The 22,511-nt window shown below is 50.2% G+C and overlaps 1 protein-coding gene across 3 annotated transcripts; it reads right to left on the bottom strand.

The window, feature by feature from the left end:
- Nucleotides 1–11,621: 11,621 nt before the first annotated feature.
- Nucleotides 11,622–21,293, bottom strand: NR2F1 (nuclear receptor subfamily 2 group F member 1). 3 transcript variants are annotated; one of them, XM_043593628.1, is made up of 3 exons: nt 20,726–21,293; nt 17,775–18,299; nt 11,622–12,685 (listed from the first exon to the last, which is right to left on the bottom strand). In XM_043593628.1, exons 1-3 carry the CDS (start codon nt 21,186–21,188, stop codon nt 12,405–12,407), a joined length of 1,269 nt encoding a protein of 422 aa, XP_043449563.1. In that variant the 5' UTR covers nt 21,189–21,293; the 3' UTR covers nt 11,622–12,404. The 3 variants fall into 3 exon arrangements, with proteins under 3 accessions (XP_043449563.1, XP_043449553.1, XP_043449570.1); XM_043593618.1 differs by having other exon boundaries at nt 17,775–18,302; nt 20,726–21,290; XM_043593635.1 differs by lacking the exon at nt 20,726–21,293 and adding an exon at nt 18,983–19,095 and having other exon boundaries at nt 17,775–18,302.
- Between the last annotated feature and the right edge of the window lie 1,218 nt (nt 21,294–22,511).

The raw sequence follows: 22,511 nt of genomic DNA, 5'->3' as shown, positions 1-22,511 counted from the left end.
ATGGCAAATAGATACAATTCACACTGTTCTCTTCCTCTATGAAGTTCAGAGAAGTTCCCAGGCCAGTCTTGCCTCAGATCACAATAAAAATTTAACTTTTTTTTTTTTTGGTGTCTTGTTAAATAGCACATTTCTCCATCAAGGTCTTCTTAAACACTGAACCTTCTCTTAGACAGGGTACCCAGCTGTTTAATTTAACATTGATTTATTGCTTTTAAAAGTAAATTTACACACATGCCAGCAGCGCTCCGTTTTGTTTCCCCAGACTCTGAGATTTATTTTCTACTTAGCGCTTGTCTGACAAAACAATGTCCTTTAACTTTATTACACATCGATGAGGAAATCTGTCTTATTTTTGCTTGGATTTATTGCTGTGTTGCTTGTGGGGACTTTTGTGATCCAGAAAGGCTGAGGTCCAAAAATAAATAGAAAATTAAACAGAGTTGATCACAAAATAATAGTCAAAACCTAGAATATGGCCCAGCATATACCAACCTGCTGGGGGTTGGGGGGTGCAGAAGGTTGAAGCTCCCTTAGTGAGTACAGCTACTCAGGAAGAAAACAAATTACTTTAATGGGCAGGTAGCATTTGAAAGTGAAGTAGTCAAATCTGAGTTCTGTAAAATCTCCAAGTTCTTGGTTAAAATGTATTAGGAATTATAGGGCAGGGGGGTACATCCGCATGACTTCCCACCCATGGCCGCCTTACCTCCGTGAAGAACTCCCAATTACCACAAGTTCGTGATGGCTGAGCCCAAGGGAATTAAGATGGACTTTGAAGCAGCTTTTACGGTACACTTCATCTACATTTGGGTTTTCTTTAGTTCTCATTAAAAGGGCCACTTTCTTCTTTTCATTGATATACTGTCTTTGTGTCCTTCATTTCACACTCTTTTAAAAAGTTCTCTCATCAGATCAAGTGCAAAAAGGAGGGATGACATAATAACCATCATAATCATGATAACAACAACAAACAACTGGTACTGTGGGTTGAAATCTTTTTTGAAAAGAAAGTTTTCTCCTCTATAAGGCATGGTCCTTCAACAATTAAAAAAAAAAAAAGCTAGGGTTGAGAATGGAGATAATAAAAGTGTTTCTAAGATTAAATTATAAATACAGGCAGGCTTTAAAATCCGTGTGTGTGTGTGTGTGTGTGTGTGTGATGAGCTGTCCTCTCCCAACCTGATTTTTCACAGAGGCATCTAATAATCAACTCAGAAGTGTTCAAATAAGGAAACTCTCTCTTTTCTAGTAGAAAGTAAAGATGTGGCAGGTTTTGCTACTAGGGTGAGGGAGAACTTTGTAAGATACTCCCTTTCTCTGCCTCACAAATACACCATCTTTAACTGAAGACCTCGTCTGAGAGCGTGCCTCATCGACCGCCTTACCCAGCCTGGTCAGTGAGTCCACAAAAACATGGGAAAATGTTTCAGTCATTTTTACCAGTCCGAAAAGACGTCTAAAAGTTAATAGAGCATTCTTCCTCCTGAAACACACCCACACACGTTTGCACACTCACTTGCCACCTAAGAAGAGAAAGAAAGGAATGGGAAAGGGAAGAAAAAGAAACATAGAAAGATCTCCGGCTTAAAAAGGGGAGGAGTGAGAGTAACTGCGAAACCTTGAAAATTCTCCTATTCATATTAGGAGGTTCCCCCCCCCCTTTCCCTGTTTGCCCTTTGAAAAGGAGTCCTGTCACTCAGAAAGGAGCTGTTTCTACCACCTCCTCCCCATCCACCCACAAGTCGGCCCCCCTCAGCCTCACAGCCTGGCCCCGGCCCACCCCGCGGCCCTCCCCGCACACACAGTTTCTTCCAAGTGCTTTTCAAGTAAGAGCTGGAGAGGAGAGGTGCGGCTTCTCCAACGCAGAGCCAGACAAGTACTTCTGTCCCCGGCAGAGCGCGGCCCGGCGCGGCCCGTCCGAGGCGGGCACCGCTTTTTATGTCAAGAAGCCACCAGGCACCCTGGGCTGACCGCCCCTCCCCGCGGCGGCCCCGCGTCGCGGCGCTCGAGCCGTCACGTGCCCGCGCCCCGCGCCCCACAGAGCCCTTTGTTAGCCCCTCGGTCCCCACGCGCGGCCGCAGCGGCTGGGCGGTGCCGCCGCACGGATGCTCCGGGATGACCGCGGGGCAACGGCCCGGCTCCGCCGCCGCCCTTTCGGACAGCCCTGAAACACCTAGGGCGGACGCCCGGCCCCCGCCCCCGCCCCCGCCAGCACTTGGCGGAACAAGATCCCCCGCACTTTGGGGGAAACGGATCCGGGCCACCCCCTATGTTTCAAACCAAAGGCACAAAGGGGGGTGAGAGGCCCGAGGAGGGCGCGCCTCCGCACAGGGGAGTAACCACTGGGCTGACTTCCCTCCTCCTTTCCATTCCGCCTCACCAGTTTCTCCTTTTTTTTTTTTTTTTCCTCTTCTCTTATCCTCTGCCACGCTCAGAGGCTCGGTGGGTGGGAGTGTGTGTGTGTGTAAATGTGTGTGTGCGTGTGCGTGTGTGCACTTAGGTGGAAATTTCATAAGAATATGCTCTCCACTTATAAACTTGCCAGGATGGGGGAGTATGCTCTCGAGTAAATGCACTGGTGGGAGAGTTTAAGCGACTTATTTGGGAGGAAATAGGGGGTCAGATTTGGACTAAGTGGAACATCTGCAAAACATTCAAGCAGCTTATTCAACAAAGAATCTAGCCATTTATTGTAGAAATAATAAAAAGCCACTAATGATTATGGTTCCCACCCCTTCCCCCAAAAGGCCAAATCCTAATGAAATAATTCAAAGGTAGGCCTCATTTCCTAATAGTGGAATTAAACAACAACAAAAAAGAGCCCAACTAAACTTTCCAGCTCTGCTTTCTTAAGGGCCTGGGAACCTTGCTGAGAAATTAGGTAAATAAAAGGCGGGCTGGAATTTCTGTTGAGCTCGCTCAGGCTGCAGTGCCCCGACTTGCACATAGTTCTGCTTTGGTACACAATTAAATTACAGTAAATTCCTCTCTAAATAATAAAATTGAGAAGACTCTTCAGGATTCGAAGATGTCTGGGGTTAAGTAGCTTTTAAACCGTCAGTTTTTAAATGGTTTGTGCAATGAATAGCTACCTTTAAATCCTAAAACCATTATAAATATGCTATACATCTGCGTGCCAGTTTATCTCTCCATATTTCTTTTTAAAATGAGGGAAGCATTCATAAAAAGCTACTTGGCACACTTTATTTTAGGAAAGCAGATGTTAATTTTTTCACGTATCATTTTATGACCAAGTACATGTGTAACGTTGGAAAGCATCCAGAACGCCTCTATTATTTGCTAAATGACTGTTAGTTGAAGCATATTATTCTCAGCCTAACCATGGTATAGGTTATATCAATAAAGTAAACATCTGTGGGTTTTGTTTTTTTTTTAACCAGGGAAGGGGGTATAAAGAGTTACTATAAATGAGGGGGGAAAAGAGTTTGGGTAGGAAGGGCACACCTGCGTTGTAGCAAATAGGATATTTATATTGTTCGGTGCAAAACAAAGTCCCTCAGTTGGGCACTCGGGGATATTTACATGGCGGGAGATAAAGTTGAAAGCCTTTCCTGGCGTGCCAAATGGGATTCTCCCTGTGGCCTTCTGCGTCGCTAGATAACAGGTACTGAGCGCTCCTGGCGGCGTCGGGCCTTTGCCCGCCGCACCCCCCTCCCCCGCGAGCCAGCCCCAGGCCCAGCCCGAGTTGAGCCAGGCGCTCAGGCTCTAGGAATTCCCAGGCACGGCGGAAATTTCAGCGGGGTTCCCAGCCTAGAAATATGCTCAGGAAGCGTCCTCATTTGCCCTGCGTCGCTCGAGGACGCCGGCGCCCAGGATAAGCCAGTGGCGTGATAATTAATGGAATACAATATTTATGGTCCGATGTATTGACTCTGAGGCAAGCGCGCCGTGTAGACAGTCCGTGGGGGTCTGACAAACAGGAGGTGAGTGAACAAACGTAATGACCAGAGTATTTATGTCTATCCGGTTTACTCGCTTAAACCTGAGGTATGTAACATCATGATAAATATTAATATCCACCTAGACAGCTCCACCGTCCTCCTAAGCTCTCCCTTCCCGAGCGCTGCCCTTTACAAAAAGGCCAGGGAGGAGGTTTTTAACATAAAATGCTGCAAATATGAAAAATAGGTCACCAATAAAATTGGTCTCAGCATGGAGCGTAATTGCAACAAAGTGCCGCCGAGTAAAATCGAGGAGTGAGCTGGCTGAGGCGGCACAGTCGCGAACCATCTGGTGTGTATTAAAAGTGGTGCTGTAAATATTGCTGAGAGCTAATGCATTATCGGCTTCTATAAGTGCACAGGGCCTGTAAGCTTTCCATATGTTAGAATATGTAGATCGGGGGAGAGCAGAGAAAGGTGTCCTATCAATTGCGGGCTTCTGAAGCATTGTTTTGCCCACTCTTTGTGGAATTTTGGTCAAAAAGTGTAGAATATTCATTCTCAATTTTTCCCTCCCGCCCCCTCCCTTTCCCCTCTTCTCTCAGCTCGCTCTTTCTCTTTTTCTCTAGCTCTTTCTCCCAGCTCCCTCCTTCCATCCCCTCCTCCTCCCTCCCTTCTCTCCAAGGGGATAGGACAGGCATTGCTGACGTCACTTCACATCAGTAAAAGAGTAACTGTTTCAGAGAGAGGGAGAAAAAATTCATCTGTTTTTCATCAGTGCTAAAGTTTTGCCTTTTTAATAGAAATGAGCTGCCCAGCCTGAGTACTCCTTCTGTTCTGAAGCGTTTTTTGGGGGGAAGGGAGGGGGGGTTGGAGAGGTGGTCAAAGAGATTGGGAGGTGTTCTTCATCCCTGGAGCTGAATCATCCTATAAGTGGTTCTAATGCCAGAATCAGTTCAAATGGATGAAACTAATTAAAGTAAAGATGATGTCTTCTAGAGACTTCACATCCACACCTACTAGGCAACTTTTGCCAAGGAGGGTGGAGGGCTTCTGGCTCCTTGGTACTTCTGCTTTGAGTCCTGGAACTTCTTCCCTACTCTCCGGTTCCTGTCTTCATAATTCCACCCCCCACACACCGAAACCGCCACACACAGCACAGCTAATAATTTTCCTGCTGTCACATTACTTTTCTAGGGAAATCAGAGTCCTCCTTTTCCTGCCGATACCCCACATTTAAGAGTTTACTCTAATTACCCCCTCATCTCCTCTGAGGTCCCCCCCTCCCATATCCCTCAGCTACAGGTTTTTACACAAACCCAGTGCTAGGAAATTTCCTCACATTGTCCCACAGAGATCATTTTCTGTCTCCCAAAGTTGTCCTCGCCTCATTCATTCTCCCTATTCCATGTCATCCTCCCCTTCCGTCCCCTTCCCCTTCTTCTCTGCCCACCTCTCCCTCTTGTGCGCACACAGGACAAACCTCCGGCACTTCCAGTGTGGATAAACCTGCTGGTCGTGACAACCCAAGTCCAATCAGCAAATAAATAAAACTCTTACTTTTTTTTTTTGGCTGCCGGCTGCATTCCCCCTCTGGCCGTTGCCTCCTTTAATTATAGGAGCTATATTTCTTCCCTGGGAGACATTCAGGGGATTTTTAGTTGGAAACTCGTTTCTGCTGAGTTATTTTGGAGCCAGGACCAGTGAGTGAGTGGTCCGTACCCACAGGCTTTGAGTGAAGTGCAGATTGAGACATATCGAGTTCCCTCTAAAAGGATCATTTCATGTGGGAGGTTGGACACAAAGTTTGCACTCGTGACTGGCATTCCAGTGAGAGACATGCATATTTTAAAACAACAAAGCAAGCAAGAAAGAAGGCTTAGGGGAGGGGGGAAAACTTGGAAAGAAGTTACTAAGTGACAAACATCTGTCAACATGGGATAATTTGTACACTCCGATGTAAAACTATCTGCCTCATTTGATGGAGTTCAAGGCACAGGATCTAGGAGAGCAGTACATAAGTATTTATCCCTGTGACGTGTAGTTAACTAAGACACTTTTCCCAAAATAGGTGTAAGGTGATTAAAACTGCATGAATGAGTATAATTTTAAAATGTTTCTTAGAATAGTGGAGGCCTCTAAAATTGCACATTTCTGATAGTTAACACCAAATCAGACCCTATTTAATTTTGAAAGATGTGCTTTATTCAAACAACGGACTGATAAAGTAATAAGCAGAACATTTATTATAGAAAATCAGAAGAATTTTATCATAACAAAAACAAAGCCAAGCAGAAGAAAGAAGAGAAACAAAAATCTCAAACAACCCCTGGTTGCTATGTTCTAGAAATCTTTACCAGCTTTATATGTGCATGTGAGCCAAACATATAAACATCCACCTCTCTGCATGTCAACAAGGAGAAATGGCAAAATATTTTCAGAGAATTTTCTCTCTCGTTTAAGCCTGGAGTTTCAACAAACATATTACACTTTAAGAGAGAAAAGCAAAAAAAAAGTTCCTTCTTTAGGAGGGAAGTTTTAAAAAGCAGAGTGAACGATCAGGCAAGATCCCGAAACGTCTCTTTATACCCTGAATCTCCATCAACCACATGGAAGTTCAGGCTCCAGCTTCCACCGAGAAATCTTTTTCTCCTCCAGATCTGAAGACAAAAGGAGAGGAGGCCTGGTGGTGAGCGGGATATCTCTGTTAGTTGTCAGCGCAGGTCCATGGGTTAGGAATGCTAATGAGCCTCTTGGCCAGCTGAAGACTAGGTTCTCTCTCGCACACCCTGACGCTCACACACACACTCGGGCTCCTGCATGCCGACTGACAAGCACACAGACAGAGCCTCGTGCTCGATCCTGTCTCTCTCCTTTTTCCTCTGAGCCCAGAGATCGATCGCTGACCCCACTGTTGGGCCAATGCTTTATTTATCTGGCTGCGCAATGATATTATCAGCCTTAAACGTTATATACAGCAAATGTCCTCCTAAATCAACACAATAGGATAGCTTGCAGAGACCAGCCTGGTCTGTCTTAAAGAAATCCCTCGCTATCTTTCTTTCTCGTTCTCCCTCTCCCCTCCCTTACAGACACCCCTTCTCCTTTCTACCTTTACAACTAGGGATATTTTATACGCTGGACTTGGGGATTTGATCCCTCGCTTTCAGCTTGGTTGGAGGAGGCCTCAGCAGACTAAGAGATGGATAGACACCATTATCCACCCATCACTGTGATCTCCATCAGGGGTTCCCTTGTGAACCGGATCCAAGTGCCTAGACCCACTCTATTCACAAGACCCGGATTTCTCAAAATTGGGGTAGAAGAGAAGGCGAGGGGTGGAGAATCGAGTGTGCAACCTTGCACCGTGTTAATTGTTTTCTTTCCTCTCAATTACATTCATAAACCTATTTTCTGCATTGCATGTTATTTCTTTGTGCTTCAAAATTGAAACCACGTGCAGCCTTCTTCCCTCCGCACACACAATAAATGCTCTGCCCCCTCCCCCAACCCATCACACAACTATTTACATCTTGGTTACTCACTCTGCGCTTCGGCCCAGCCCGGGAGAAGAAATTGGCCCCATGGGATTAGGTGAGGCTTTGTAAAAGCATCTCTCAAATCCGTATCTCCGGCCTCCATCTGGGAGAGAGGCTCCTGGACTCCCCTCCGGGGCCTCCTCCCACCCCCTCCACGCACAGGTGGTTGCGGCTCACTCTGGGAGAGCTAGCAGGAAGGACATCCTGGGAGAAAGGCAGCTTCGCAGTGTCCCGCCCGGCCTACCGGCTGCCCGCCCCTCACCCAGGCCCTTCTGCCCGCCCGCGGGGGGTCAGCGGTGGCGGCGAGCTCGCCTCGGCTGCGCCCTGGTCCACGCGCCCTGGGCGCGGCAGGAACCCCGCAGGGAGCGGCTGCTCCCTGGGGAGCATTCCAGAACCAGGCCCTCCCAGGCAAAGAAGTCCCACCAAAAATAAATAAATAAATAAACTCCAAAGGGGGGAGGGGGAGCTGGAAAATGGATTCGCTGACAAGGAGAGATAATAAATGAGAGGCGCTTTCAGATAGATATCTCAGACGTGAAATTGCGCCCAGCTGGTTGTGTAAGCAAACAAATAGTTTCATGTTAGGAACTCTCAACTTGTGGCTTGATGAATAGAACACGACAGAGGTAAATGGGTCTTTAACTCATTTAGGAATACAACTCTTTGGCTTTCCAAGTAAAAGGCCCAGTGACGCCACGAATCCTGAGCAGGCCCTCTAACAAGAGTTTTATTAGTTTCCACTTGTGTCTCCCAGCCTACCCTCCCCGCTCTCCATGGTTTTCCATTTGTAGAGACATTCAGGTGATTTGTTCTGAAGAATCGAGTAGCTTACAGGAGGTGATTCTGGCACTGTAGGAGATACAAGGACTGCCTATATGCTGAAGAGGAGGATTTTTTTTTTTTAAAGAAAACTTTTTGCACTCACCAAGCAGCCGAGCTCAGGTGGGTTTGGATCGAGGGAGCTCCATATCCCTAGTGCCCCTGAGCTCAAAGCTGGTCGGTGGGCCTCCGGGAGCCCTGTGAGACCCTTTCCGACAGCCAGAGACCGAGGGCCTGAACCAACGTAAGGGGCAGAGTCCCGGAAGCCCAGGGTTGTTCCGGTGGCCAGAAGGGAGGCCCATTCCCACCCCTGGGCTTCCCCCAGGCCTGGTCGCAGGGTGGGGTGTGCCTGTGGGGGCAGAGGTCGCATCTTAACTCCCTTGCACCATTCTTTGTCCCCAGGCGGCGGAGGAGCCGCAGAGAGTCCTAGAGGATAGCGCGTCCTAAGATGGCTTTTTTTTTTTTTTTGATGCTTTCAGAAAAGCTTGTGGCTAAAGTAGTTTAAACCGACTTCAAAGCCCCTAAATTTCTCAGTCGCCCAGCAAGTGTTTGGGTTAGAAGAGGGAGTGTTTGACTTTCATGTGTCACAGGTAATTTTGAGAGGGAAGTCACCTTGTGTGGGCCACTCTCCAACTGTTAAGCTGTATTTCCTCTGGTCCTGGGGACCCAGTCAGTCATATCCCACCCGGTTAGCCCAATCCTATTCTCCCAACTCCTTAGGGCTGCTAACCTCCGAAGGCCGAGGCATGACTGCGAGCCCCAAGGTGACCGTCGACCTACACCTGCCTGTGGCTTCACACCCAAGTTCCACTGCTCCCCCTGGCGCTCGTTTCGAAAGCGGGCTCATCGCTCAGGGGCCTCCCGGCGGCCACCCAGGCAGAGGAGACTCCCACCTGCTCCATGTCTCCTTTTGCCCACTGGCTTCCAGGATCTGAGGGGGCACAGGACATTGAACGGAAGCGGCCCGACCCCTACTGGGGCTGCCCTTCGCACAGCAAGGAGGCCCCGGGGCCACTAGATCCCCCCAGCTCTTGGGCCACGGACACTGGTCAGCCCCGCCAAGGAGCCTTTAAAACGCCCTGGGAGCAGAGAGGACGCTTTCTCGTGGTCGGAAGGTTTAACCCATGGCTTAAACGCTGCAGTCTCGGCTCCAAAACGTGCCTTAGCAGGATCAGATTTGTGGGTCCCGACTGCGCGCTCTGAGAGTGAAAAACCACGGAATGCAGGCAGCCGGTCGTGTACCGCGGGGTCGCCCACAGGGCCACTGAATCTCTGGGGAATCTCTGTCTCTCTGGCTGGGACACACAGAGACCTCTGAAGACAACTGCCTTTCCGTATGTACCAGGGAGACAGCACAGGAGAAACCCTCTGCCTGCGGGTCCCTAGACCGGCCCCGTCAAGAATGGGAGCAGACCACCTTTTCCCTCTCTCTTCCGCTCAGCCCCAAGTGTCCTGGCTCCTGGACTGAGTCTGCGAAGGGGTCTGTGAAGCCATAAGTAGGAAGGCCTGCTCTGCTTCCTACACCGTGCTTGGCCAGCCCGGGTCTTGGACCCAGGCTGAGGAGGGTCGCCGGATCCCTCAGGCCATGGGCAGCGCTTCCAGCCGCGTCAGGCAAGAGGCAGGTTACCGCTGTCACCTCTGGACCCCACAGCAAGTGCCTCGTAAACCCCGGGCCTCGGCTTGCGGGCCAGTCCCCACACTGGGCACTTAGTGCTTGGGCCTCCATATTGAAATTAATTGAAAAATACGTTTCCGACCTACAAAAATGTTTATCTGTTTTCATCAGAGGGATCACACTGTAATGAATATATTTACATCTCATTTCAAGAAAGGCAGCAAAGATCCGTGAGTGTTTGGAGGCAGCTCGATTCCCCTCCCCCTCCGCGCCCGGCTGCTGCCTACCCCACCCCAATTCCGACATTCCCTGATCCCGCAGCCCGGGAGGGCTCTCGGAGACTTTCTGGGAGGCGGTCAGGGGTTAAATAGGAGCTCTTCCCTCGCCCCTCCTGCCTTGGGTGCTCACTGTGCAGGGAAGTCAGCCTAGGCCCAAAGACACTACCCCTGGGTATAGTGCAAAGGCTGAGGTCCAAGGCAGGTGGGGACCCATGGGACGGTGGGACGGCCTCTGGCGGCCCCACACACCACACGCGGTACCCGCCCAGTCTCCCAAAGTCTCAGGCCGGGTGGCGGGTGACCTGCGGGGGTTTCTCCACACAGAGCCCGGCATTGCCCAGGCTGCACTGCACCTAGAACAGGAAGACTTCGGGCGGCTTAGAGCTTGTTAATACATTTTTTAAAGAGTGGGGGAACCTGGAGATTCCCAGGCAGCAAAGGAAAGCAAAACTTTTGTCAATGACTTCTGAAAGTGAAGCACTTGCCTCATCCAAGGCCTGTTTGGGGTGAGAGGCGGGAGAGGAGGTGAGAGGTGTTATTTCAAAAGATCGGGCTTTATTAATACGTTAGGAAAAAGCTCCCTTGGTAGTATGTGTTCTCGCAACACCGACTAGAATCCTATAAAACATTCATGCTCCAAAAGCTGTAACAGAGAGCAGCACTCCCCCCCACCTTCGCCCCCTGCACACCCAAAGTGAAGCCTCAGCGTTAGGTTTCTGCCCTGAATGCTCCACTAGGGCCCAAACGCTGCTTCTGTAAATAGTGTAGTCTAGCCTATCTAGCTCACCAACTCCCAGGTTCCAGGTCCACGTCCCTAAGTGCCACAGGAGGGCCTTTCTGTTCGCTCAACTGAGCTTGAGAGCCCTCCAGGGAACCCCTGTCACAGGGTCTGGAGTGAAGGGTAAACCCTAGCCTGCTGTGCTCCGGACCAAAGGGGGAGCAAAGCTAGGTTTGGCAGCGCTGAGGCCCTAACTCTGTCTCCCAGAGCTGAGGAGAGGCCAATGGTCTTCTGAGAGGCTTCTGAGCGGCCCTCTCCTCCCTAGACCCCCACAGTCGGCTCTCCATGCCTCTCTTCACAGCCTCTCCAGCCAGGCACGTTCCCACCTGCAGTCACTGAAGCTGGTGGCTACCGAGACTAGGCCTCCACTTGGGGCCGAGCTGAGCTTACCCCAGCTGGCTGCTTAGCTCCATGCGGAGCACCAGCCACCCGAGAGGTGACATGAGCTGCTGGGAGTAACCAAGGTGCCCTGCCCTCTCCCTGCCCACCCCAGCCCATGCAGAGCCTGATCCCCTGCATTTACAAAACCAAGGCAGCGTCTTGGGTTTAGGAAATAAATCTAGACAACTTTGTAATGGACCTTAAAAGTTTCCACCTCACCTCCCCATTCTAATAATAATTGCAGTGAAAATTAATTGGAGGGTTCTCTTGCACTTATGACATCTGTCAAGTAACCAGACACATGGGTTTTGCTAAATTCTTTTATTTTTGTTTAAATTTTCACTTCAATTTTAATTCTTGAAGAACAGCCTCGACAACATATATCGCACTCATTATAAGAAGCAAAGGGTTATATCAAAAATTATTAGTATAGAATCACAGGAAATCTGGTTTGGAACCAGAAAAAAATACAAAACAGATATAGATACATAGACACAGGACAATTTTTTTATAATTATTTGGAAAATGTTATTTTCCCCTAATTCTTGTTTCCTTTTTTTATGTGCATACGATGTTTAAATTTTACAAAAAAATGAAAATAAAGACTAGTATTTTACAAAATGAATAACAATGTTTGGGGTGTGTATGTGTGTTTGTGTGTGCGTGTGTGTGTGTTTCTACATAGAATTCAGTCCACTTCCATGTGTGTTGTTTTTCTGTACAGAATATATCCACATCCGTCCACAATAAATCCTGGAAGGTCCATTAGTCTCCTTCTGTTTTATTAAAATTCTCATGGTCCTCTCTTCAAAATTTTTTTTTCCTTTTCTCACCAGACACAAGGTCCTTTTTCTTTCCTTTCCAACTTGTTCACAGATCTGATCCTAAAGAGAGTCTCTTTTTCTCCTGGTTTGCAGCTCGGGTTGCATTCCTGCAGGGTGGGCTGCTCCTGTTGGCCCAGCCCACCTCCCCCCTGCCTGGCTGCACCCTGCAACAGCCACCTGATGTCCCCGAAGCTTTGGAGTCCATGGCCCCCGCCGGTCCTCTGAGTCTCTAGGGGGGTGGGGGCAGGTGGGAAGTGCCCAAGGTCTAGGAGCACTGGATGGACATGTAAGGCCAGTTGAAGCTGCTCCCAGACAGTAACATATCCCGGATGAGAGTTTCGATGGGGGTTTTACCTACCAAACGGACGAAGAAGAGCTGCTCGATGACCGAGGAGGACACGGTACGCAGGGAGGGCAGTCGCAGTAGGAGTTTGCCGAAGCGGCTGGGCTGGTTAGGGTACTGGCTCCTCACATACTCCTCCAGTGCACACTGCGACTTCTCTTGCAGGCTCTCGATATGGGCGGCATCCGACAGGCCACAGGCATCTGCCCGAGCAGCCACAAGAAGGAGACACAAGGGGAGAGGATACACAGGTTAGTGAACAGCAAAGGCACAAACAAGCCATTCATTTTTTTTTAAGTTGGTAAAAGAGGGAAAAAGAAAGAGAAGGGAAAAGAAAAAAAAAATCTTCCTCTCCATACCTCCCCAATCCTTCCTCACCATTCCCCCCACTCAGACCCCAGTACAAATAAAAATAAATCAAACCCCCACCAAGCCTAGGGGAGCTGGAGACAGAAGCACACACATGCAGAGGCAGCAACCTCTCTAGTCTCTTTGTTTTTCCTCTTTCACCTTTGGATTAAATAATGTACGATGCTGGAGCCATGTTTGCTGTGCGCAGCAACCTGTCCTCCGCCTGCAGGGGTGCATCTTTCCGCTGTGCTCATTAAAGTGAGGACTTTTGCCCCTTTTGCCCCTGATTTCAGGGTGTTCAGAAGCCCTGAAGAAATATGTAGCCTGGAGGTAGTTCTTACAGGCTTCTTGGAGTCCTCCCTCTCAAACCCAAATGACCCCAACCAAAATCTTCAAGGAGAACCTAGATTGTATAGTGAACAAACGCATGGGAGGGGGAAGGAGTCATGGGCTGGCATTGCATGGAATCAGATCAAGCCCATGCTTTAGCACTATAGGATTTGAGATCCACTATCTATGCAAGCAAGAACTCTGCAGCAAATCCTTGGTGAGGGTGTATACTTCTATCTGTGCTTTAGATCAAGTAATTGAAAATTGGTCACATCTCTGTAAGCTGTATAATAATCAGGAGGAATATGGCTCAGTTACTCCAGGCTGCAGGAAGGAGACATCTTCAGCGATCAGACACAAAGCTGGGCTAGAGGCAGCTGCTGTTGCTGTTTCCAAACTGGGAGCTGGGGAGTTTAGGGGGGATTTGGGGAGATGGGCTTCCTGTTGCAGGACCAAGGGGAAAAAGGCACTTGCACACAATGACAGCATCTTAAAACCTGTGTGTTTATCTCATATCAACCAAGGCTCCTCACGGTCTCCTAAAAATATTTCAAGACAGCAGTTTATACTATATCAACTAACTAACTAAAGGCGAAGAAATGGAAGAGAAGGGGGAATTAGAGGAATGAAGTGAAAGCTTCCTCTCTGAGTTCAAACACCCATGCTATTTCTTGTATTAATAATAAATATTTTAAAAACAGGAAGATCACAGAGGAGCCCTTAGCCAGTCAGGAGGTTGACTAGAGATCAAAGGCAGAGTTTGCTAATATATAGATCTGGGAAGAAACTCATGCATGGCAATGCCCCCAAAAGGACGTTATATAATTGTGAATGGGTAAATGTGACCCTAAGAAGTCACACCAAATGATTCAAAGTGAAACCCGTGTCTGCTGAGTTCCTCAGCTTTATGTCTTTATATTTCAAGAATTGGGATGTACAAAGCATTCTAACACCTTCATCTACAAGGCAATGGCCTTGAGCAAAAATACAAATAAAACCAGTGCTAATTCAAGAACTTCTAAGGCAGGTCCCCTCTGACCCCAGATCCAGAATGGGTTCCTCTCAGATGTCTAATTACTCCAGCCAGCCACTTGGGTGCATCCACACTGGCCTGACTGGGGAAGCCAGTGAGATTTTTATGGCTAGAAGGGCGAGGGCAGAAGCACTTTGGGGCTTCACTGCTTAGAGAGGGGACCCTGAGGTCTGCCCTTGGTCCTGATTGCTAACCTGGCCCTGCTGAAAGGCCACTATGCAGACTCATATTTACATATATCTTGCTTTACATGCATTATCTGCCCATTATGCCACAGGATCCCTTTCAGCCTTAGACAATGCAGGATGAAAAAGACCCACTGATACCCCAGCAGATTTTTTTTCTTTTAATCACCCATATGGCATTCCCTCAGGTCTGTAAAATATTTATCTGATATTTACAATTAGGGCCCCCAGAGTGCAAGGACACTACTCTTCTCCCAGCTATGTCACTCCAAAAGAGAGAAGCCCAGGAAAGGCTTACTTGGGCCCTGTGCTGGCTGCTTGGATTTCTTTCCTCCTCTGAAGGCAGAATGCCTGTAGCTGGGCCTGGCTGCCAGGTGCCAGCCGGCCAGCTCTGTAGCCTCTCTCCAGCAGGAGTCCTACTTCAGGCCTGGATTCCCACTCTAGATATTCATTCCCTCTCTGGATATTCCTGCAACAGGATCCCCCCCAACTATGGATAGATAGTGTGAGCTCTCAGATCGATTGGGTGGTTGTGGTAGCAAAGCTAGGTGAGCAGGGGGTGTAACGCAGTACATACTTAGACCCCAGGAGATATACCCAAGATAAGAAAAGGGGGTAGAAACGTACAAAATCAATGTCTCACTTTTTATGTGGTAGTGTCAATATTTCTCCTAAAGTATATGGGAAAGAAATTATGTAAATAAATAACCATAACTGCTCAGGCCCTCCCGGCTTAGCCTTTGTAGTGCAGAGAATGTATTTCATGTTGTGCATTCAGAAGAGTTTAGTGTTCAGGAAATATAGATGTAATCAGCTGCCATAACTAGAAATCAAAGTTATTATTGTGGTGAAAATGGATTTATTGTATTTATGTTAACTAGATGGCTCCTTTCAGAGGAGGTCCCATTTATTTGAGGGAACATTTAGGTGTATGAATTAATGAATTTTTTAAAAAAGTAAGTTCAGGTCATGACCTAGTCCTTGGATGCTGTCCAGAATATTAAGGATTAAGCATACCATCCGGAGGCCAAATGTGAAAACCACCACAGGGAACCCCCGTGCCAGCTTCAAATACTTAGCCGGAGCAAACCTCGTTGGACAATATGTCTAAAACTGTCTTTTCCATCATTCAAAGTTTGCTTAAAAGTTGGATGACTTTGAGAAGGCTTCCCATGAATTCCCTTCTGGCTAGCAATCAAAACAAGTTTAGTCAAAAGTGGAAATGTGTTGTATGGAGGAGGGGGGTGAATTACTACTGACAGCTCCATTTCCATTTTCAGATATTCTGCTTGCAATTTCCAACAAAATAATGTTATTGTTCGCTTCTCGGCCTCCTTTGCACCTTGAAGACTTTGTTCAAGTAACTTCTTCGGGAAAACTTTTTAAAAAGGAACACTTTTCACGGGGATGTTTTAGGATGGCAAGTTGAAAGAAAAGCATGAATAATTCCACAATCCTCCCTGCAGCCAGCACGGTCCTTGCCTCTCTCTGGGAAAGGGCAGGAGATCAGAAAAGTCAAGGGAGTTCAAAGAACCTTAGTAGGGGACAAGGGAAAGGGAGGAAAGATCTTTCCTGAGAAGACCTCTGTCCAGCTCCAAGTCACATTTCTGCTTCAAGACACCTCACTGGATGAGATTTTTAAAACCCCAGCTTCCCCGACACTGGCTTGCTTCCTGATTAATTTGGCTAAAGAGCTGGGTAGTAGAGAGCCAGCCAGGCCCCAGGCCTGCCAGAGCTAAAGCAGCCCGGTTGCTGCTTCCCAGGCTCTTTGTCACTTTTGAAAAACACGTTTCCATCAAGAAGACTTATTAAGATAAAATGCATTCAAACACTGAGGAGGCTATTCAATAAATCTTCCATTTGTTTTAAGGTTTGCACTTTATCCTCTTGCAAAGAATAACTCCCTCTCCCACTAGCAGACCTGCATTTGCACTGAAAGTAAAAGGGGGGCAGTCCAAGTCCATGGCTCTGGCCACCCTGCATACAAATGAGATGCTCTTGTCTAAATAAATTATCTGCTGTTCAGATCGATATTAATACTACATTTGCTACATTACAATATTGTGCAAATTTAAGAGTCATTTTAATACAATGTAAATACGATTCTTCACGCATGAAAGCCAGGAAATATTGATAGATTATACCATTGCTTACTGTTCAACAAGGCCTTGGGAAAGGGGTTTTTGCCATCTCTGCTCAGGAATGGTTTCAATTTGGCCTTTGGAGGTCCTGGCTCTAGGATAGATTTATTAGGATGGTTTATTTGTTCTCTGAATGGAGAAATTAAAAACAATAGTGCCAATAATGGGGGTAAAGCTGCAGCTAACCCTACTCGCAGTGGGCAAGGCCGGAGACCCAATCTGAGCAGCTCTGTTCCCCACCAGCCTCCTTTCTGGCTTTGTTTATATTTCCCCCCATTACCTGCTGTCCCGGGTGTTTATATGTTTCCCTCTTGCAGGTTACAATAATAAAAAGCGGGCAGTGTTCTCAGAGGCTCAGACTAGAGCCTTCAAAGGCAACGTTAATGCACTTTCCTGGAAGTTAATTTGAACCATCTATCATAAGAGAAATTGTTAACATGCATGTTACCACCACCTACATTTAATTTGATATTTTTAAGGCACTCTGTTAAATTTCCAATGTTCATGTGTTTTGCATGGCTATGAGATTTATCTCTGGGGCGGGAATCCTCCCATACTTGCGGGATCTACAGTGTTCCTTTTGTTTTTTATCTTTCTTGTTTAGATTGAAACCGTTTTTTACGACCCTCAATAACCTCAGCAACTGCAAACATGAATGGTTTCCGATAAGGGAAAATCAGGCAGCAATAAAGCGGGATTATTTATGATTTATTTGCGCGTATTCTTCTCTTTCCACCTCTGTGTGTGTCTCTCTGTGTCGGGAAACTCATCCAGGGAGCTTGCCACACAGAGGAGAAAGCCACATTCCCACGTTCTCTTCCTTCCCTCTCCTCCCCCAGAAACACTAAGCGCTGGCGCACACACACGCACACGCTCATCGCACACACATACACACCGCACACTCGCGCAGCCAGACAGATCCAACACCCCCCACGCACACACGAGACGCGCACCCGCCGCCGCCGCCGCCGCCGCCGCCGCCGCAGCCCCTCGTGGGGGTCCAGGCCCCCAGGCCGGGCCGCCCGCCGCCCGCATCCCAGCCGCCTCGGCTCCCGCACCGCCGCGTTCCCAAGATGGCAGCGGCGCCGCGGGCCGCGTCCGGGCGCGGGGGCCGCAAGTCCCGGCCGGGCCCAAGGTCGGGCGAGGGCTGGCCAGGCCCGCGCGGCGACGCGGCGTAGGAGGCCGGGCCCCGCGGAGCGCGGCCTACTGTCGCTCCCGGCGCGGCCTGCCCGCCCAGCGGCCACAGCCTCACCTGACGTGAACAGCACGATGGCTTTGAGGCAGCTGTACTCGGCTGAGTCGACGTGCAGCGCCTTGAGCTTCTCCACCTGCTCCTGGAAGATGCGGATGTGGTCCATGAAGGCCACGACGCGGTCGGCGGACATGGGCGAGGCGTGCAGGCCGGCGGCGGCCAGCAGCGGCGCCACGTGCAGCGGCATGGAGCACTGGGCCGCGTTGAGCACGAACAGCTCGCTCCAGGTGAGGCGCAGCAGGGACACTTGGTCGGTGATCTGCAGATCCGGGAAGAAGGGGATGTTTCGGGCCCACTCGACGGCGCTGAAGAGCAGGCGCGCGGCCAGCTCGCAGATGTTCTCGATGCCCATGATGTTGTTGGGCTGCATGCATTGGCTGCCGTAGCGCGACGTGGGGTAGGGTTCCGCGCGCAGCAGCAGCGAGATGTAGCCGGACAGGTAGCAGTGGCCGTTGAGGGGGTCCCCGTTGGTGAGTGCGTACTGGCCTGGATTGGGTTGGGTTGGAGGCATTCTTCCTCGCTGAACCGCTGACAAAAAGAAAGAGAGAAAAGAGGCAATGTGCATCCAGGGGGCTTGCGAACATCGGCGTGCCGCAGCGCACCCGACACAATGCGGAGGCTCTTTCTGCAGCCACAGGCGCCCGGTGCATCTTCTCTCGCGCTCGCTCTCACTCACAGCCCACACCCGGAGGAAATCTGGGGTGAGGGCCTCCAGCTCCGCGGCTCAATTTGCCCAGCCATCGCCTGCGCCCCTGGCCACCCCAACCCTGCCAGAACTAGGCCTGACCTCAGGGCCCCCAGCCCGGCATGGTCAAGAAAGCGCACCCAACCCCTTCACCACCAAGGTGTAACACTCAGGTTAATGAAATACCACTCACCCCTCCAGAATGAAACAAATCAAAGTAAAGCAAAAACAAACAAAAAAGAACAGGCGAACACCAGAGAAAGGTTGTGGTTCTAGGCAAATGCCTAGCCGCCTCTTCATTTGCAAGCAAGCAGTGTTTTGCTCAAAATGTTTCCATATTCTCCCCAAATGCTATAGAATTATCCTTCAAATAGATACAAGTTACATAACCACTTACAACTTTTGAATAGAAAACAAGTATCTTGCACCCCTCCCCTGTCCCCTCCTCCCCTTCGCCCCACACAAAGTTCACTCTTAAAAGCAACAGAAAATTGAAAATTTTCAAGAAAAAAGTTGAACTTACAGTAGCCAAACATTATTGAAAAAAGTGGGAAATAGAATTAATGTCTGTCCTGTGAGGTGCCACTGCAACCTGCAGCCAGCTTTTGCCCAGTGAATGCACGAGCTTGCAACTGCAAAAACACTGGATTCATTAACCATCTGAATGCAAAACGTAAGCATGCTTTGAGTTCTTAAAGCTGACCAAAGTTTTTTTTTTTTTTTAATGTGTATGTTTTACTTCAACAGTGCCAGCGCTTTAAATTGCCATGTAAACAAAGACAACTTTAGGAAAAGTTAGGGCTACTGAACTCTCCCCCCAACAAATTAATATAGATATGTCCATGTACACATAGCTGTCTTATTTCAAGTTGTGCACTATTTTCTTAAGTTTGCTTTGATTCTAATTTTAATGCAAGCCCAATTCAATTTAAGCTCTTGAAACATAACAGCTAGAATACTTTTTTCTAATTATAGTTTTGAACTTGGCAGTTATTTTTCAATTAAATGAGAGCACAATTCAGTTTTTTTTTTTTTTCAGATGCCTACAAAATCTCCCTGGAGCTGGAAATGAAGTCGTCATATTTGCCTGCTCCTTGAGATCTGAAGGAATTCAATTTCTTTTCTTGTGGCATATAAAATATAATTTTAAAGTCAATTACAAGAAGGAGTAATCTGCATTCTGCAAAATTGACTGGTTCGCTAATTTGACTATAAGACATCTTTAATGATTGTCAGGAGATAAACTTTAACTGTAAACGGCTAAGTATATTTATAAGAAAAGTGCTGCATCTCCTGCCACATGAACATGAAGCATATCTAAATACAACATCAAAAGTTGTGTTAAAAGAAACCAAACCCATACAACACAGGGATTAAATGAAGGGGAAGCTCATGCCAGCTGCAGTCTATGCATTATAGCCAAATCAGAAGGATCGGTAAATGCCGTTGTAAATTGTAATTTGTATGCAGTATTTAAGCAGAGGGTGGAGTTTGATGAAGAAATAAAACGAGTATCATGCTTTAAAAAAAATGACACAACTATGAAAGGACGGTTCAGTCACAAACTTTCCTTTCAAAGTAGAGGGGTGAAAACAAGGCCACAGCTCTGGAGGAGGCGGCCCCAGCTCGGTGAAGAGGAGAGGGAACCAGTGAACAGGCCAGAAGCCCCCCTTCCCCTCTAATTAGACCTACAAGTGCAATAAATCTCACTCCTCTTTTTCCAAGCTAAGCTTCCAAAAGGATGATGCAGCAGTGAATCTATGGTTCTGGGTACTCCAGTCCCCAGCCCTCCCCAATTTTAAATAAAGGGTATGAAGAGGTGGAGGGGAAAGTGGAATGAAAAACACAGAAAAGAGTTTTCTGGGGGAAATAAGCACCCCCTCCCCAAGTTCATGCCAGCACAGCCCCCAAGCACCCTCACGCACACGCGGGAAAGGGACACACACCGAGCACATCCAAGACAGAGGAAGGAAGGGGATTTTCAGCCACAGCTCACGATCCCAGGGACACAATCCTGAGCAGGCAGCGGGAGGGGTGGAGGAGCCGGGGAGAGGAGCGCAGGCCGGGAGGGGGAGGCAGCGGCAGCGAGCTTGGTGGGGGGGGGGGGTGACGCCGGGGGTGGAAGGCAGCGGGGACAGGGGAAGCTGGGACGGGGCAGGGACCGCAGGAGCTCCAGTCCCATACAGCAGCCACCCCCGCGAGAGAAAGAAAGAGGGCCGGGGAGGCGGGCGAAGCTCAGGGAAAGAAGCAGAGAAGAAATATTCACCTTCCCGCCTCATGCCCACTTTGAGGCACTTCTTGAGGCGGCAGTATTGGCACTGGTTGCGGTGGTGCTGGTCGATGGGACAGTTCCTGTTGGCACGGCATGTGTAAGTTAAGTTCCTGCGGACGCTCCTCTTGAAGAAACTTTTGCAGCCCTCGCAGGTGAATTGGCCGTAGTGCTTGCCGCTCGACTTGTCCCCGCACACCACGCACTCGATGTGCTGCTGGCTCTGGCCCGAGCCGGGCGGGCCCTGGCCCTTGTCCCCTGCCGTGCCGGGGGTGGCGGGCGCTCCGGGCTGGCCCGGGGTCTGCGGCGTGTGCGGCGCGCCCGAGCCCGCCTGCTGCTGCTGCTCGCCACCGCCGCCGCCGCCGCCGCGGGCCGCTTGCGCTGCGGGGTTGGGGCCGCCGGGGTTGCCCCCGGCCACGTCGTCCTGCGGATCTCGCCAGCTGCTAACTACCATTGCCATATCTTTGGGCCCGGGGAGCGCTGGGGGGAGCCGAGCTGCTCGCCGAGGGCCGCGGGGCGCGCGGGCGCGCTGGGAGGGGAAGGGGAAGGGGAAGGGGGGAGGGGGAGGGGGCGGGGGGCCCGCCGGGCGCCCCGGGGTCGCGGGAGCCGAGCCCGAGCCGGGCACCGGCCGCTGCCTCCGCCGCCGCCGCCGCTGCCGCCGCTACTGCCTCGGCCGCCCCGCTGCTGCTGCGCGCCCGCCCGCCCTGCTGGCGTTTTGTTGTGGTTCCTGCTGTTTTCTTTCTCTCTTTTTGCAGCCCCCCCAGGCTCTCAGGCTCCCCCCCCCAACACCCCTGCTCCCCTCGCCCGCTCCCCCCGCGCTCCGATCCTGGGGGGGCCACGCTCTCCTTTCCCCCCCCTCCCCACCCCCCCCCACGGAGCAAGCTCCCTTCTCTCGCTTTTTTCTTCTTCCCCAAGTTGCAAAATCAGAAATGGCACAGGCGGCAGCCGGGAGCGGCGCGGGGCGCAGCGCCGGGGGCGGCGGGCATGGGCCACGGCGCGCGCACACACTCGCCCTCCGCCTCGCCCGCACCCCCGCGCACACACACACTCTCACACACACTCGCTCACCCGCGCCGGGCGCCCGCCCGCCCGCCGGCCGCTCGGGCTACACGCTGCGCGCCGGCTGAGGCGACATAGAGGAAGCCGGCGAGGGCGGCGGCGGCGGCGGCGGCGGAGGAGGAGGAGGCGGAGGAGGAGGAGGAGGAGGAGGTCGCGGCTGCAGGCGCCGCTGGAGTCGCCGCCTCAGCTGCAGCGGCGAGCGCCGCTGGAGGAGCCGGGGCCCGGGCCGGAGTCCGAGCTGGAGTCGGGGCCGCAGCCGGAGCGCGAGCCCGGGTCGGGGCCGCCCGCGCCGCCGCGGCTGTCCCGGCGGGAGCCCTCGCTGGGCTCGGGATTGAGGGGAGCGCGGTGAGCCGAGCAGGGCGCGGGGCGAGGCTGCAGGCGGCGATCAGGGCGCGTTGGTGTCGGGGGGCCAGGTCCAGGGCTGGACGCAGCCAGCCATTCAGGAAGGCAGCGCTGGAGAGAGGGAGGCAGCCGGCGAGGAGGATCACACACTTTGCTCTTTTTGTTGTGCCGGTGGCGCCGGGTTCTCGCTGCCTTCTTCTTTCGGGAGGTGACGGAGAGGGAGAAAAATACGAGATAATTCACGCCGGCGACGAATTCACAGCAAAATCGAAAAAATAAAAATCAGAAGAAAAAGAATTTCAATTAAAAAAAAAGCGAGAGACATCCAAAGTAGGTCGAATAAATAATCCTCTTCTTTTCCTCTTTCTTGCTCCTTCTTCTG

This window comes from Prionailurus bengalensis, chromosome A1 (assembly GCF_016509475.1).
Source record: "Prionailurus bengalensis isolate Pbe53 chromosome A1, Fcat_Pben_1.1_paternal_pri, whole genome shotgun sequence".
Lineage (NCBI taxonomy): Eukaryota > Metazoa > Chordata > Mammalia > Carnivora > Felidae > Prionailurus > Prionailurus bengalensis.
Note: the sequence above shows the minus strand (reverse complement) of the source record. Positions and strands in the feature narration are given on the sequence as shown.

What these genes read in the sequence shown, in the direction of transcription:
- NR2F1 (XM_043593618.1), bottom strand. Translation starts at nt 21,188, where the DNA reads ATGGCAATGGTAGTTAGCAGCTGGCGAGATCCGCAGGACGACGTGGCC. An exon ending in AGTGGGCATGAGGCGGGAAG is followed by an intron (nt 18,303 to 20,725) that starts GTGAATATTTCT and finishes TCTTTTTGTCAG; the next exon opens with CGGTTCAGCGAGGAAGAATG. An exon ending in CATCGTGCTGTTCACGTCAG is followed by an intron (nt 12,686 to 17,774) that starts GTGAGGCTGTGG and finishes CTGCTCGGGCAG; the next exon opens with ATGCCTGTGGCCTGTCGGAT.